This window comes from Schistocerca gregaria, chromosome 9, assembly GCF_023897955.1.
Source record: "Schistocerca gregaria isolate iqSchGreg1 chromosome 9, iqSchGreg1.2, whole genome shotgun sequence".
NCBI lineage: Eukaryota > Metazoa > Arthropoda > Insecta > Orthoptera > Acrididae > Schistocerca > Schistocerca gregaria.
Window position 1 is genome coordinate 25,867,760 of NC_064928.1, and position 17,925 is coordinate 25,885,684.

Consider the following 17,925-nt stretch of genomic DNA (forward strand, 5'->3'; position numbering starts at 1 on the left):
CAGATTGTCCCACTCCTCAACGGCGATTCGGCGTTGGTGGTTGGGAGGTCACGTCGTCCATAAGCAGCCCTTTTCAATCTACCCCAGGCTCGTTCGAGGGGTTTCATGTCTGGAGAACATGCTGGACACACTACTCGAGCGATGTCGTTATCCTGAAAGAAGTCACAAGATGTGCACGATGGGGGCTCGAATTGTCCTCCACTAATACGAATGCCTCGCCAGTATGCTGCTTATATGGTTGCACTACCGGTCGAAAGATGGCATTCACGTGTCATACAGCCGTTGCGGCGCCTTCCATGACCCCCAGCGGCGTACGTTGGCGCCACATAATGCCATCCGAAACTAGCAGGGAACCTCCTCCTTGCTGCACTCGCTGGACAGTGTGCGCTCAACCTGACCGGGCTGCTTCCAAACACGTCGCTGACGATTGTCTGGTTGAAGGCATATGTGACACACATTGTTGAACAGAACGTGATGCCAATCCTGAGCGGTCCATTCGACGCGCTGTTGGGTCAATCTGTACCGCGCTGCATGGTGTCTTGGTTGCAAAGATGGACCTCACTTTGGTGTGAGGTTTTAGTCGTAACACGACTTCCTTAGGCTGCACGAAAAGCATTGTTCAGCATGGTGGCGTTGCTGTGAGAGTTCCTCCGAGCCATAATCAGTAGGTAGCGGTCATCGACTGCAGTAGTAGCCCTTGGGCGGCTTGAGCGAGACATGTGATCGACAGTTCCTGTCTCTCTGTATCTCTTCGATGTCCGAACACCGTCGCTTTGGTTCACTCGAGACGCCTGGACAGTTCCCTTGTTGAGAGCTCTTCTTGGCACAAAGTAACAATGAGGACGCTACGAAACCGCGGTGTTGACCGTCTATACATGGTTGAACTACAGACGTGACGAGCCGTGTACTTCTTTCCTGGTGGAATGACTGGAACTGACGGGCTGCCGGACCCCCTCCGTCTAACAGGTGCTGCTCATGCATGGTTGTTTACATCTTTGGGCAGGTTTAGTGACATCTCTGAGCAGTCAAAGGGACTGTGTCTCTGATACAATATCCAGAGTCAAGGTCTGTGTTCAGGAGTTCTGGGAACTGGGGTGATGCAAAACTTTTTTTGGTTTGTGTAGTACCTGCTTGGTCCTATCCGATTTTCATCTGTTCCTAAAACTTAAAACATCTTTGAGGACTTCTGTTTGATATCGACGAAACCTTGCAAGCAGAGATCAGCTTATGGCTCCGTCAACAGAGTCAAACACTCTGCAGTGACGGTGTCAACAAACAGGTCTCTAGTTGGGAGAAATTTGTTCTTCGCCAGGATGACGTAGACATGGAGAATAAATATGTATAATGTTAACAGAATTTGTTTTATTTAAAAACCTTTAGCCCCATAAGTATACTCAGGGTTAACGAATATGACGCCTTCCTGAAAGACTGTCTCCATTCGTTTCCAACTTTGTACGTGTAGACCCGACGTGGCTTCAATTCAGAGAAATAGTATCTGAGGCAACAGAGAATTATGCTGAATAAATTAATAAAAGACGGTACTGATTGCCCATGGCACACAAAACAGCTCAGAATACTGCTACAGAAGCAACGAAAAAGCGATGCCAAATTGAAAAGAACACAAAATCACCTAGATTGCAAATGTTTTACTGAAGCCCGAAACATAGAGCGGATATCAATGCGAGATGCTGTCAATCGCCTCCACAACGAAATTGCTTTTCGGAAGTGAGAGAAAATCCAAAGAGATTCTGGTCGTGTGTAAAGTAGACGAGCAACAAGACACAATCAACACCTTCACTGCGTGATGCCAACAGTAACATTACAGATGAAAGCACCACTAAATCCTGTTTATTCAACACAGTTTCAGAAATTCATTTACCAAAATAACGAAGTAATTATTGCAGAATTCGAATCGAGAGCAACTGCCAACATGAGTAACTTAGAAGTGATTATCCTCAGTGTAGCGAAACAGCTTAGAGCACTTAATAAAGACAAGTCTTCCGATCCAGATAGCATACAAGTAAGGTTCCTTTTAGGGTATGCTGACACAATAGCCCCATACGTCGCAATCATATACAACAGTTCGCTCGACGAAAGATCCGGATTAAAAGACTGGTTAGTGGCACAGGTTACTCCAGAAAGAAAATAGGACTAATCCGCTGAAAAATAGACTCGTATTACTAACGTAGATTTTCTGTGGGATTTTGAAAATGTACTCTTTTCGGATATTATTAATCACCTCGAATGTAACGGTCAGCACGGATTCAGCAAATATTGTTCTTGCAAAACACAGCTAGCTCTTTATTCGCACGAAGTAATGTGTGTTATCAGATCTCAGATTGATTCCATATTTTTAGATGTGCAGAAGGCTTTTGACACTATTCTTCACAAGCAACTTTTAATCAAGCTGCGTGGCTATAGAGTATCCCTACAATTGAGCGACCGGATTCGAGATTTCCTGTCATAAAGGCCACAGTAACTAGTAATCGACGGAAAATGATTGAGTAAAACAGAAGTGATATCCAGCGTTCCGCAAGGAAGCCCGACAGACCTTTGCTGTTCCTAACCTGTTTAAACGATTTAGGAGACAATCTGAGCAACCCTCTCACGTTGTTCGAATATCACGCTGTCATTTACCATCCAGTAAAGCCATCAGAAGGACAAACCAAGTTGCAAAATTGCTTAGACGCGGTATTTGCATGGTGCGAAATAAAGAAAAACTAGTAAAGAAATCCTTTAAATTTCTGGTACACGATAAACCTCACAAATTAAAAGGAAGTAAATTCGACTAAATATCTAGGAATTACAATGACGAACAAGTTAAATTTGAACGATCACATAGGTAATTCTGTGCAAAAGACAAACCTAAGACTACGTTTTATTGGCATAACGCTTGGAAGGGGTAACAGGTCTAGTAAAGAGACCGCCACACAACGCATGTTCACCCTCTGCTGGAGTGTTGTTATGCGGTGGGGGTTCCTTGCCAGATGACATTGACTAAGGACATCGAAAAAGTTCAGAGAATTGCAGCTCGGTTTGTATTATCGCGAAATAGAGGAGAGAGTGTCACGTACATGAGACTCGGATTAGGTCAACTGTCATTAAAACAATGGTTTATTTAAAATTTCAGATGAAACATTTATCTGCTCCAGTCACTCTGTATTTGATCCCACGACACGTTTCGAGGGTTTACACTCTCATCTTCAGCTGGAACGATGTTGTTGTTTTTGTCGTGGTGGTCTTCAGTCCACAGACTGTATTATTGCAACTCTTCATGCCACTCTATCTCCGAGTAACTCTGCTGCGACATACGTCCTTCTGAATCTACTTACTGTGTTCATTTCTTGGTCTCGCTCTACGTTTATTACCCCCCCCCCCCCCCCCGCAACGCTTTCCTCCAGTACTAAATTGATGATACCTTGATGTCTCAGAACTTGTCCTAGTAAACGATCTACATCTACATTTATACTCCGCAAGCCACCCAACGGTGTGTGGCGGAGGGCACTTTACGTGCCACTGTCATTACCTCCCTTTTCTGTTCCAGTCGCGTGTGGTTCGCGGGAAGAACGATTGTCTGAAAGCCTCCGTTCGCACTCGAATCTCTCTAATTTTACATTCGTGATCTCCTCGGGAGGTATAAGTAGGGAGAAGCAATATATTCGATACCTCATCCAGAAACGCACCGTCTCGAAACCTGGCGAGCAAGCTACACCGCGATGCAGAGCGCCTCTCTTGCAGAGTCGGTCACTTGAGTTTGCTAAACATCTCCGTAACGCTAACACGGTTACCAAATAACTCTGTGACGAAACGCGCCGCTCTTCTTTCGATCTTCTCTATCTCCTCCGTCAACCCGATCTGGTACGGATCCCACACTGATGAACAATACTCAAGTATAGGTCGAACGAGTGTTTTGTAAGCCACCTCCTTTGTTGATGGACTACATTTTCTAAGGACTCTCTCAATGAATCTCAACCTGGTACCCGCCTTACCAACAATTAATTTTATATGATCATTCCACTTCAAATCGTTCCGCACGCATACTCCCAGATATCTTACAAAAGTAACTGCTACCAGTGTTTGTTCCGCTATCATATAATCATACAATAAAGGATCCTTCTTTCTATGTATTCGCAATACATTACATTTGTCTATGTTAAGGGTCAGTTGCCACTCCCTGCACCAAGTGCCTATCCGCTGCAGATCTTCCTGCATTTCGCTACAATTTTCTAATGCTGCAACTTCTCTGTATACTACAGCATCATCCGCGAAAAGCCGCATGGAACTTCCGACACTATCCACTACGTGATTTATATATATATTGTGAAAAGCAATCGTCCCATAATACTCCCCTGTGGCACGCCAGAGGTTACCTTAACGTCTGTAGACGTCTCTCCATTGATAACAACATGCTGTGTTCTGTTTGCTAAAAACTCTTCAATCCAGCCACACAGCTGGTCTGATATTCCGTAGCCTCTTACTTTGTTTATCAAGCGACAGTGCGGAACTGTATCGAACGCCTTCCAGAAGTCAAGGAAAATAGCATCTACCTGGGAGCCTGTATCTAATATATTCTTGCGTCTCATGAACAAATAAAGCTAGTTGGGTCTCACACGATCGCTGTTTCCGGAATCCATGTTGATTCCTACAGAGTAGATTATGGGTTTCCAAAAACGACATGATACTCGAGCAAAAAACATGTTCTAAAATTCTACAACAGATCGACGTCAGAGATATAGGTCTATAGTTTTGCGCATCTGCTCGACGACCCTTCTTGAAGACTGGGACTACCTGTGCTCTTTTCCAATCATTTGGAACCTTCCGTTCCTCTAGAGACTTGCGGTACACGGTTGTTAGAAGGGGGGCAAGTTCTTTCGCGTAATCTGTGTAGAATCGAATTGGTATCCCGTCAGGTCCATTGGACTTTCCTCTGTTGAGTGATTCCAGTTGCTTTCTATTCCTTGGACACTTATTCCGATCCCTTTTTCTAGTCAAGTTCTGCCAAAAATTCCTCTTCTCCCCAATTCTATCCAGTACATTCGCATTGGTTACGTGATCTACCTACGTAATTTTTAGCATTCTTCTGTAGCACCTCATCTGGAAAGCTTCTATTCTCTTCTTGTCTAAACTGTTTATCGCCCAGGTTTCACTTCCATACATGGCTACACTCCATACAAATACAGTGAGGGAAGAGTTCTTGAAACTTAAATCTATACTCGATATTAACAAGTTTATTTTCTTCAGAAACGCTTTTCTTGTCACTGACAATGGACATTCTGTATTCTCTCCACTTCGACCATCTTTAGTTGTTTTTCCGTCTAAATAGCAATCCTAATCTAATTCCCTCAGCATCATCTGATTTAATTCGATTGAATTCCGTTATCCTCGTTAAGCTTTAGTTGATGTTCATCTTATACCCACCTTTCAGGATGCTGCCCATGTCCTTCAACTCTTCTTTCGACTCCTTTGCTGTCGCTGACAGAATTCCAGTATCATCCGCAAACCTCAAAGTTTTTATTTTTTCTCTCTGAACTTGCTACTACAAATTTTTCTTTGGTTTCCTCTACCGCTTGTTCAGTGTACGGATTGGATAACATCGAGGACAGGCTACAACCATGTCTCACTCTCTTCTCAATCATTTCTGGCATTTTAAGCCCCTCGACTCTTATAACAACCACATGTTTTATGTACAAGTTGTAAATAGCCTTTCGCTCCCTGTATTTCTCCCGTGCTACCTTCAGAATTTCAAAGGGAGTGTTTTAGTCATCATCCTGAAAAGCTTACTCTAAGTCCACAGATGCTCCCTTTAGTTTCTAAATCGTAGGGTCAGCCCACATTTCTCGGTAATTCAAAATGTTCAGTTTCGATCTGATGTCAACTGTTTCTTTAGTATTCTGTTAGATAACACGAGAATCCTCGATTTGAAAGCATCAGACACCCATGTAGAAAAGAGTGTGAAACCTATGATTTCTTTAGGGCGTCAAACGGGCCGACCTGGACCAGGAGAGGCACCACAGGACATTTTAACTTCTACTGTCCATACTTTTACAAATAAATTCATAAAACTTTGTCAGAATGACCAGGAAGGATTCACCCTCATAGCAGTGGAAGTTCAAAAACACAAAAATATTTTTTGTTGCATGTGAAGTTCCCTCATTTTTTCACTTTCTATTGGCTGCACTTCTTGCTGTAGACACACTTTTCTTCATAAGCAAGAGAAGTTTTTCGATGAATTTTGCACAGCATGCAAACCATACTTACAGTTGTATGACACTCTAGAATTTATTTGATTTATGAAAAAAATGAATGAGCAGTTACATTTTAAACCTCATGTTTAGAAAAAAACTCAAATTTTATAGTTTATTATCTCAAGTTTTATCACGATTTTTAATAGATCTGGAAAATTCTAGAGAGGTTTGCATTAAGGAATTTGTGTTTAATAAGCATATCAGGTTTGAAAGTATTAGGATACCTAAGTACACAAATTTGTATTTTGCGGAAAATGGCCGTTTAAGTTTCTGCTTGTATTTGGCATTCTTTTAGAACTTTCCAGCACCATAAGCTGGTTATTTTTCATTTTCTAAATCAGTTTTCTTTCTTTTCACATTCCTATGATGCACTCTTCTTGATTTTATCACCTCCAAAAGTAATTTATCTGCTTTCACTTCACGGCACAAAGCTTTGATGCAGTTCACTCTGGGCTTAATTCCCGTTTTCTCTAAAACATATTTCCTACATTGCACACCATCATTAAAACATGAAATTGCGTCATGAACACCAATAGCAAGTCCATTTCTTCCCACAAAAATGGTTTTTGGCAATCTTTCCCATAAACATCAGTTAAAACTTTCATTTGGGTTTTGGGCGCCGCGATGAACTTTTCATTTGCAAGGTCCCTGGATGATGGCTTCCATTACAGCACTTGGTAGAAAATTCCTGTCATGATATTCTTCACTTACGTATGACAGAAGGATGATGTCCAAATGGGTGTGGCGCTGGGTCTTGGTACACTTAAGACCAAATTACGTTCCTTTCTCTCAAATATATATTTTTTATACAATGAGCTATTCAGGTAGATGTGCGCTACAAAATAGGCATATTTTTGAAAAATAGATTTTTTTTAAACATTTCGTCTTCCTACCCCCCTTTTTACTATAAGGAACCTTTATGAGTGAACGTGCTAAACCTTATTTGTGTTCTTTTTATTAGTATCGAATCATCCCCTGGATGAGTATGGTCTAAGTAATTTGTGGTCCGTTTTTCACACATAACAGTGTTTATGATGCATCTCCTGAACTGTGCGTCGTACACTGGTATTATTTTGCATGTAATTCAGTGGTGTATGTGAATACTACCTGCGAAAATTATTGCGAATAGAGTTGATAGTAAATAAGTAATAAATTAAAACGTCATGTCTTATGTTGAAGTTTTATTAAATCAGCAGCGAAAATGTAGTGAGACAAAAAAGTTTTCAAATTGTATGTAAAGTTCTCTCTTTGTCAGACACTGGATTTTTGTAATTTTCACACGGTGAGTTGCGCTGCTTAAAGACATAAACACAGTTTCTAACTTTAAATATTTGGCTATTGTGTTAAACCTGCAACGAAAGATTATAACTCTTAATCAGTAGACTATGGTAGCATTTTAAAATTTTGAAGCCGATCAATAATACAAATATGAAACATTGATAAAAAAATTTTGTGGACTCTGGCATCTGTCAGAAGGGCAGCCTGCAAAAGGGATTGGATGATCGGTTTAGCTGATTGGTAATATGGACAAGTGACATGTAATAGCGAAGGCACAAGACTTAACACCTTAGTCTGTTATCACTTATCGACTGTCTCGTTTCAGTATCTCGATCTGTTTTGTGTTTTCGTAAGCTTACTCCCTTGTAAGTTAAGAGAACACAGCTGGCAATTTGTGGAACACTTAATATACGCTGGAGTCAAACAAAACTTAAAAGTCGGACACAGCTTAAAAACGGACAGAGCAAGAGGCACTTAAAAAACCACTGTAAACAATGGAGCACACATGAAGAATAAAAACCGCTGGTAGGGACCTGCTGAGGGAAGGGACACCTGAGAGGAGGGAAAAAGAGGGGAGGAAGGTGCAGGGGGGTTGAAGGGGGTGGGAGGAAGAGGGAAAAGGGGCAGGGGGCGCACCAAGGTGCAGGTGATGGGCTGGGTGGGATATGAAGAGCGAAGGAAAGGCAGAGGGGAGCACAGAGACACAGAATGGGGGCATGGGAAAGGGAGGTGTGTGTAGGAGGGAAGGAGAGAGGGAGCCCTGGGGAGTAGGTGGGGGAAGGTGGGGTTAGAGTTGGTAGGAGGGGTAGAGACGAGGGTGATGCTCATCATATGTTAGCCTTACGTGCAGGAAGTTGCATTGGGAAACAAAGTGGAGGTGTGGAGATGGAGAGAGGGCAGGACACAATGGTAAAGGCACAGCAACGAGCAGGGGGTGGAGAGGAGGGAAGACGCCAGGCGATGCAGGGGATCAAGTCTGCGAACGATGTACAGGATGCGGATGTGTTCGAGGAAATGAAAGAGATGGGGAAGGGGATGAGGTGATAGAGGGGATAGAAGGTGGATACAGAAGGCGAGATGGAGTGCGGGTTTGGAGGGCTTTATAGAATCTGGGATGGAGCATAAATCCAAGTGACGCTGGCATAATAAAGGATGGTGAGGATGAAGGATTTGTAGGTGGAAAGGATGATGAAAGGATGCAGTCCCCAAGTCCGATGAGGTGATGGTCGAGGGTGAGGCCAAGGTATTTCAGACTAAGAGTGTGGTGGATAGGATGACCATAAATGGTGAGGTAAAAATCGTAGAGCCAGAAGGAGTGGGTGGTATGACCTATGATGATTGCCTGGCTCTTGGAAGGGTTGATATGAAAGAGCCACTGGTTGTGCCAGGAGGTCAACTGGTCGAGGTGGGTTTGAAGGGTACGATGGGACTATTGAAGGGTAGGATAAAGGGCCAGGAAGGCGGCATCATCAGCAAATTGGAGGAAGTGAACAGGCGGGGGAGGTTTGGGCATATCGGCAGTGTACAGGAGATAGAGGAGTGGGGAAAGAACAGAGCCTTGGGACAAGCTGGCAGTGGCATAGAAAGAATGGAAGTTGCAATTGTGGATAAATGATGTAGGAGGGATGATGGGAGACGAAGGAGGCAATGTGACAGATGAAACTGATGTGGAGAGCATAGGTCTGGTGTTTGAAGAGGAGCCCAGGGTGCTAGACATGTTTGTTAGGCATTCCAGAGGTCTAGTGAAACAAAGTCCGCAGCCTGTGGTCTTGCGGTAGCGTTCTCGCTTCCTGCGCACGGGGTCCCGGGTTCGATTCCCGGCAGTGTCAGGAATTTTCTCTACCTCGTGATGACTGGGTGTTGTGTGTTCATCATCATTGACTCACAAGTCGCCGAAGTGGCGTCAACTAAAAAGGACTTGCAATACGGCGGCCGAACTTCCCCACATGGAGCCTCCCGGCCAACAATGCCATACGATCATTTCATTTCATTTCAGTGAAACAAAGGTAGCAGAGCGACGGGAGTTTAGGTGGAGAGAGAGATGAGCTGGTGGTCGGGCTGAGAAGGAGGGCCAGAAGCCGCACTTGGTCTAACCAAACCGCAACTGTATGGCCTATGGGTCTTAATTTAGCTCCCAATATTATAGTTACTTTTGGTATATGTTATATAAACGTTGTATGTTTCATACAATTTTGGAAACTTGCCATCAGCCAGAGAGTTTAACCAAAGGGTCACTAGTGTTTAATTTAGGGCGTGTAGTGCGACACATGTGGCTCAACTGCTAAACGAGTTTGAGCCAAGACATTTCGATGAAGAGGAACTGAATGTGAGCCCGAACATCTTTGGGTTGTTAGTTCGCACTCTTCGAACACAGCATCACCATTGGGGAACAAACATTGTACCACAGGATGGACCTGATACTCAAAATTGGCACATGATCCTTGACACTAATGCAGCCTAGCAGAGCGTCCATATTGCCCATAGAATTACACGATATGGCTGCCCAAATCTTCACCGAACCCCCGCCATGTTTCACTCTTGGGACGTAAACTGGGCCAGAAGTTGGCAACAGTGTGAAAAAAGACTCATCCTACCGAATTACTTTCATCAGTTGCTCCATAGTCCAGGTTAGATGTCCGCAGCAACACGTTTTCCTGTTAAGCACAATTGCAGCACTTATGTGGGTATTAGAATTCCACCTCGCCTCGCAGTTTGGAGCTGTGGAGCTCCGTTCATGTCTCTTTTGCTGCTGACAGGGTTTGCGAGTGACACTCAGCCGTGCAGTGAGTTTTGCAGCTGTCTTCCTCTTATTTTTCGTCACAATCCTCTCGGGTGAGCATCCATAACGATTGCCCAAGACATACTTTTATCTGTGTTGTGTCTCAGCAGATGCGTTTCAGCTTTCCGCATAGACCGTAAAAATCTTGAATACGGCGACTCTTGGAACACAGAACAAACAGTTTGCCTAACTTGGTTACATGAACACCAACTATACGAACAACAACAATTTTCCCACTCTCGAATTCACTTATCTCTGACGTAATGCACTTCCAACTACACAGAACACCGTTCTGCCCATGACTTGACACTTGTAATGGGTTGAGGACATTACACAGGTTCCATCCGTAGCCAAATACAACAGTGCAAATTCCAGGCTTGGCTAGCACGTGAATTTTGTTCCAGCATACATTTCTCCTGTGTTTCCATATTTTTGTCCACACCCTGTACAAATTCAAGCAAAGTTGTAACAGCATGCAGTAGCTATAGTCATGTAGTCTTACTACAGGTAACCTGAGAGCATGAAGTAACGGAAGTCTTGATTATGAATTAGGTGATATCGATATCGAAGTACTCCAGCGTAATTTAGGAGGAAACATTACAAATAAAAAATGACAAGAAATACTTCTAAATATAACAATGTGATAACATTTTATTATAAAAGATGTTAATTATAAAAAAAACCGAACCCAATACTTGTCTTTTCTGCATCAAATCTGCAAATGCGAATTTTCCAAAATGTAAGTTTATAAAAAAATCAAATATTCGTGACTAAGTAACCTGTAACTGCAAGCAAAGTGTTTAAAGCATCATGTTGTCTTAATACATATGAGGTGTTAATGACAGAAATGAAAAATGTGAGTTGGTAGACCACTTGCACTAAAATGTGAGGAGCACTATGTTGAATGTGTGACAGAACAGCGTGGCGGCACACTGCGGTTTTGTCCCCACAGGCGCGTCCCGGAACCAGTGGAGGACAGCCGGCGCCGCGGTTGCGCGTCGAGGAGGCGCTGCTGAGGGCGGCCGAGCAGGTGTCCGCGTCTCGTGCCAGTGTGGGCACCCTCAGGGCCCTGCTCATGCCCCGCCACCACCAGCACCAGGCCAGGCCGCAGCACCGGCCACACTGCAAGTCAGTCACTTTACAATTTAATGTTATCCAGCCTTTTCCACGCTGCTTTGCTCTAGTGCACGTTTGTCACATACATTATACACATCTCCTCTGTCCCTTCTCTCCCTCCACGTTTTCCTCTTCTCCATCTCTCTGTGCACCTTATGCCCCCCACCCTCACACTTATTCACCTCCTCCCCACCATCTCTCTGCTCACACATGCCAATTCACACTTTTAGGCCCCGCAAAAAAGATAGATAAATCAGGGCGATACTGCTCCCACAACATAGCTGTTGTGAAGAGCAGCTTACATATCAGGAGCTTGAAAATAATATTTTCGCTCTGACTTTAGCCTGTCCTTCATGTCAGGTCAATAAGGCAGGGCAATACTGCACCAACAAAACACACTTGTCATATAGGGCAGCCAATATGTTGGGGCCAGGGAAATGGTTTGTTGTCCTGAGATACTGGCTTGCGTGCACAGCAGCGCAGTGAGAGCAGGCTATACAGAACAGGCTGAAGCAAACACGTTTCTGCTCCTATTGGAACTACGAGATTATAAACTCGCAGTGCTGACACCCCTGAACTGTGCTATTTGTGTGTCTGATTTGGCTGAAACTGATTTGGGGGTTTAGGAGGAGATCTGAGACACACATATATAATGCGTTGTGAAGAAAACTGCCGCTCTTGGAGGTCGGTATGCGATTCGTTTATGTTCGAGTAGCAAAATCAGACTGATTACAGTTTGGGAACACGCGTGAAAACGAGGAGCTCGCAACACCATCACATTGCACGGTGTGTCGAATATACAGAGGAACATTTATCTACTCACACTGCCATTACAGCTGTTGTAGCCCACTGAGTAGACTCCTGGGATATCAAACTCACGTCCACATTGTAGTACGGTTCAAATACTCATCAGGTTCCTTTTTCACTTTATAGACGTCCATTCCATAGTTCTCGTCATTTGTAAACAGGACATCATTTTGTCACATGACAATAGTGAGAATGGTATCCATTAAGCTGCGTGCATGTGTCTACTAACCATCCAGTGCACAACTGTAACTGGTGCTGTCGAAATCATGTAGGGAGGCTACCTGATGGGCTTCACCTTGATAAGCTTTTAGCGCTCTGTGCATATGATAACCAAGCTGCTGTTCTGCTCATGTGTATGGTGCACTGTACCCTCAACAGTGCCATACTAATACGAATTTTTTTTGTCACCTGGAGCAATGCCTCCGGGAAACTGGTAATTTTCATCCATAAGTAATGGAAGGAGGTTGCCCAAGAACTAGACGCACTCCACAAACAGAGGATGCAATTCTAGAAACCATTCACCAATCACCTAGTATATGATGCAATTCTTGAAACCATTCACCAATCACCTTGGTGAAATACCATTGATATTGCAAGGACGTTTCAGATGTCTCAAAGTGATGTCGGAAACATAGGTTCTCGCAAACTCTGCGAAACACTTGTTGACTGCAGCTCTCACTTTCATGTTTAAAGAGAATTTTTTCGATGGTGTTGAGCCACGGCCATGCAATAGTTTTTGAAAGAATAAACCGCCATTTGACTGTAACATATTACTGTATTTATCTTCTGTGCTGTCTAGATGTAGGCTTTTATGCTACTATCAGGTACGATGTTAGAAGTTCTTAGACCATTCACAATTCGTATCTGGGAAAGTCAGTCCAAAGCAAAGTACAGAAGTACAGAGGACAGAAGATATATACAGTAAAACGGTGGTTAATTGTTTAAAAATATAGATCAAAATTACTTCCCAGCAAGCCAAAGTTTGAAGTTAGAACACAGAAAAGAAATCACTTGGGGATAAGTCTGGTGAGTAGGGTGGATGATGAATGAGCTCCAAGCCCAGTTAATGCACTTTCGCAATTGTTATCACTGGTGTATGGGCTGGTGCATTATCCTGGTGAACGAGCACTTTTTTGTGTACCGTTCTTGGTCTTTATTTTTCTATCCCGGAATAGTTTTACGTTTTCATCATAAAACGAGTATCAAATGCATCTATAAACTGTGAAGATGTTCATATATGTTTTAGTCCAAATGTATTTTTTCGCAGGTCGAAGCAAAGAAGAAATACTTTTTTCAAAATTTCGTGTAACGCTAGTCTTTGCTTTTTTTTCGTAGCGACCGGCATGTATTGTCTTTCGGAAAATACTTCTTCATACTCCAGAGTAAAAATAGAGATGTATAATTGTTTTTCTGAATTTTTCTTAAGATTTGAAATTATCAGTAACTGAGAAAGAGAAATGATCTTGATCTTTCTAATTTCGTGACGGCCGCTTTAGTGTCATCAATTCCAGAGTATCACAGAATTTCATCTCGTTATCTGCACCCAAGAATATCAAATCGTTGTGATATAAATTTAAGTAATGAACCACACATCATGAGCTACACCTTTGTCAAACAATCCGTTTTTTTTTCATTTCAGTAACATTCGTAATGTGTTTACTAAAGTATACTTCCATGGCTAAAAATTGGAGCATCACTTGAAGAGATACGAAACTACGGTAAAAAAATGAAAGGAACCTCTAGCCGCTTTTATATCCTATTTTAATGTTTCGAGGAAAAACATTTGAAAGAGAAGCCATCACACTCACTTCAAAAACCTGTTTTTATTTGTCAAGTTAAGATAGGCAAATGTACTTAATAAGTATTTGTAACAAGGCTGTTTTATGTTCAACAACATTTTGCTAAAGTTTTCCTAAATTCTGTGAATTTAGTCTATCCATCCATCACGACTGGTCTTCTGTCGGTATTTTTCAGAGAAAGCACATTGTATAGCTTGTCTCAGTCGCCATCAAAAAAAGGGAACGTACAAGGAAAGAAAAATCTCGTAAGCGGAATAGTGTGGCTGTATTTGACAATTCTGGGCACATCTGGTGCTACGTTACTGACGTTATTTGTGTTCGACTACTGGCGGAGACTTTGTAGATACTAATTGTTTCTTACAAGTCATCCTTTACTTCAAGATGACATTGAACCGCACGAGGTTAGGTCAGATGTACTGCCATCTGCCTGCGACGCTAAGCAACAGTTCTTGAATTGTAAGACGCAGTATCCCTCGCTTTAATTCCGCCATCCCTAAGCGACGACAAGCAATAAGGGCATAGTTGAGTAGCTTGCCGGTGGGAGCAGCACAAGCGACTATTGGTTGACTTTTAATACTTTTTAACACCTCGGAAAATGTTCGAAATAGCAGCCATCTCCTTAGATATTTTGAATACTTACTTTTAGTTCGATAAGAGAATTTATTGTGATCGTACGCGTTTTCCAAATATATGTGACAGTATGTTCTACACTCAGGAATATTTTTCTGGAGTTTTGCTATACAGGGTGTTACAAAAAGGTACGGCCAAACTTTCAGGAAACATTCCTCACACACAAAGAAAGAAAATATGTTATGTGGACATGTGTCCGGAAACACTTACTTTCCACGTTAGAGCTCATTTTATTACTTCTCTTCAAATAACGTTAATCATGGAATGGAAACACACAGCAACAGAACGTACCAGCGTGACTTCAAACACTTTGTTACAGGAAATGTTCAAAATGTCCTCCGTTAGCGAGGATACATGCATCCACCCTCCGTTGCATGGAATCCCTGATGCGCTGATGCAGCACTGGAGACTGGCGTACTGTATCACATCCGTCCACAATACGAGCACGAAGAGTCTCTACATTTGGTACCGGGGTTGCGTAGACAAGAGCTTTAAAATGCCTCCATAAATGAAAGTCAAGAGGGTTGAGGTCAGGAGAGCGTGGAGGCCACGGAATTTGTCCGCCTCTACCAATCCATCGGTCACCGAATCTGTTGTTGAGAAGCGTACGAACACTTCGACTGAAATGTGCAGGAGTTCCATTATGCATGCTGTGTCGTACTTGTAAAGGCACATGTTCTAGGAGCACAGGTAGAGTATCCCGTATGAAATCATGATAACGTGCTCCATTGAGCGTAGGTGGACGAAACTAAAATGAGCTCTAACATGGAAATTAAGCGTTTCCGGACACATGTCCACATAACATATTTTCTTTATTTGTGTGTGTGGAATGTTTCCTGAAAGTTTGGCCGTACCTTTTTGCAACGTCCTGTATATTGTAGGCAATACAAGCTGTGCAATGGTATATACTGTAGATCAGTTCCATTACAAAAATTTTTGGAGGCTCAGATCTCATCCAAATGATTTGAGCCAGATCTGTTAGTATGTAACGGAAAATGTTGGTTACGGCAGGGTGTTTAAGTGTAATTGCTGCTATGTGACAGTGAATACTTCAAGTAAGTCTCTGTGTTTATTTGATTGTTTGCAGTCAATTGCTTAATTATACATTTGTTGTGGTCGGCAGGAGAGCCAACTTGTATAACTAAAGGAGGCCGAAATGCACGCGTTTTAGCTCACGCAGGTTGGCCTGAGGTCTGGAACATGACAAGGGAATTAGAATTGAGAAAAACGGACGTAGCTGGTGGAATACTTAACTTTAATCCATTAATGACGAATGTCACTCTTGACGGTACATGATTCACAATATCAATAGTACGGATACTGGCGCCTTGCTAGGTCGTAGCAAATAACGTAGCTGAAGGCTATGCTAACTATCGTCTCGGCAAATGAGAGCGTAGAAGTCAGTGAACCATCGCTACCAAAGTCGGCTGTACAACTGGGGCAAGTGCTAGGAAGTCTCTCTAGACCTGCTGTGTGGCGGCGCTCGGTCTGCAATCATCCGACGTACACTACCGGACCGCGGCCGACTTAAAGGCTACCACCTACCAAGTGTGGTGTCTGGCGGTGACACCACAACATTTGTGTCCAAAATTAAAGCAACAAAGCGCTATTTCCTTGTCCTGTGTGTAATTCACGATAAAATCATACAAACTGTCAACCTGACGTCTGTACGATCGTGCTTTCTGCGTGGACTATGGCATTCCAGTCAGCGGACAACCATACCAAAAATGACGCCCACATCCACAATCGCTGTTTACGCAGTCACAAACGGTGCAGTAAGAAATAGAGAAGATGCCTACAAGACTCTGCGGTGGAAGACCAGAGGAAGAAAGGAAGCAGGACTGTCGCAAACTGATGTGACTGATGGCTTAGCGTGAATCGATCTGTTGTTTCTCGGATGTGGCGAGTGTATAGAGAGATAAACTTTATCCTGAAGAACAGGGCCCTAATGGTGTGGTAAAGGATTGTGTTTGCACTCGAACCACTCTTCAGGAAATTGTGTGGGTGAATTGGCAGTGTTTAGTTGCAGCCAGGTGTCGCGATGGGACCTCATCTGCGGTTGTTGCGGGGTGCTGTGGGGACAGTCTTCGCACTGATAGACGATAATGTTCGATCTCGTAGAGCGCGGGCCGTTGATGTTTTCTTGCAAACAGAGGATGTTGCACCTATGATGTGGCCTGCTTGCTCTCGTAATTGGAATCCCATAGCGCATGTCTGGGATGCACTAGGGAGACGGCTTGCATCACGTCATCGTCCACCAAACACTCTCAAAGACTGCGAGCAGCTCTGCACGAGGAATGGGCGTTACTGTCTGAATAGGAGACTGCTGACATCACTCACAGCACGCCCTCGTTGTCACGCCTGTTTTGCTGCCAGAGCTGGTCACACCCAGTACTGAGCACATTAACCAGTTCTCGAAATGTGTGTGCAAGTCCGTTAAGTTGGAAAAAACGAACAACGTTTTTGTCTACCGTCATGCATAGTGCAGTTTTTTACATCCTGCATTCTTTGCATTCTTTCTACACTACTGGCCATTGAAATTGCTACACCACGAAGATGACGTACTACAGACACGAAATGTAACCGACTGGAAGGACATGCTGTGATATGCAAATGATTAGCTTTTCAGACCATTCACACAAGGTGGGCGCCGGTGGCGACACCTACAACGTGCTGACATGAGGAAAGTTTCCAACCGATTTCTCATACACAAACAGCAGTTGACCGGCGTTGCTTGGTGAAACGTTGTTGTGATGCCTCGTGTAAGAAGGAGAAATGCGTACCATCACGTTTTCGACTTTGATAAAGGTCGGATTGTAGCCTATCACGATTGCGGTTTATCGTATCGCGACATTGCTGCTCGCGTTGGTCGAGACCCAATGACTGTTAGCAGAATATGGAATCGGTGGGTTCAGGAGGGTAATACGGAACGCCGTGCTGGATCCCAACGGCCTCGTAACACTAGCAGTCGAGATGACATGCATCTCAACCGCATGGCTATAACGGATCGTGCAGCCAAGTCTCGATCCCTGAGTCAACAGATGGGGACGTTTCCAAGACAACAACAATCTGCACGAACAGTTCCACGACGTTTGCAGCAGCATGGACTATCAGCTCGGACACCATGGCTGCGGTTACCCCTGACGCTGCATTACAGACGGGAGCGCCTGCGATGGTGTACTCTACGACGAACCTGGGTGCACGAATGGCAAAACGACATTTTTTCGGATGAATCCAGGTTCTATTTACAGCATCATGATGGTCGCATCCG

The 17,925-nt window shown here is 43.5% G+C and overlaps 1 protein-coding gene across 1 annotated transcript in view; it reads left to right on the forward strand.

The window, feature by feature from the left end:
* LOC126292032 (nascent polypeptide-associated complex subunit alpha, muscle-specific form-like) overlaps positions 1 to 17,925 on the forward strand; it is a 397,943-nt gene that overhangs the window by 209,096 nt on the left and 170,922 nt on the right. The window contains exon 8 of the mRNA XM_049985825.1: positions 11,255 to 11,430. Coding sequence (XP_049841782.1) covers positions 11,255 to 11,430 — 176 coding nt within the window. The remainder of the gene's footprint in view (positions 1 to 11,254; positions 11,431 to 17,925) is intronic.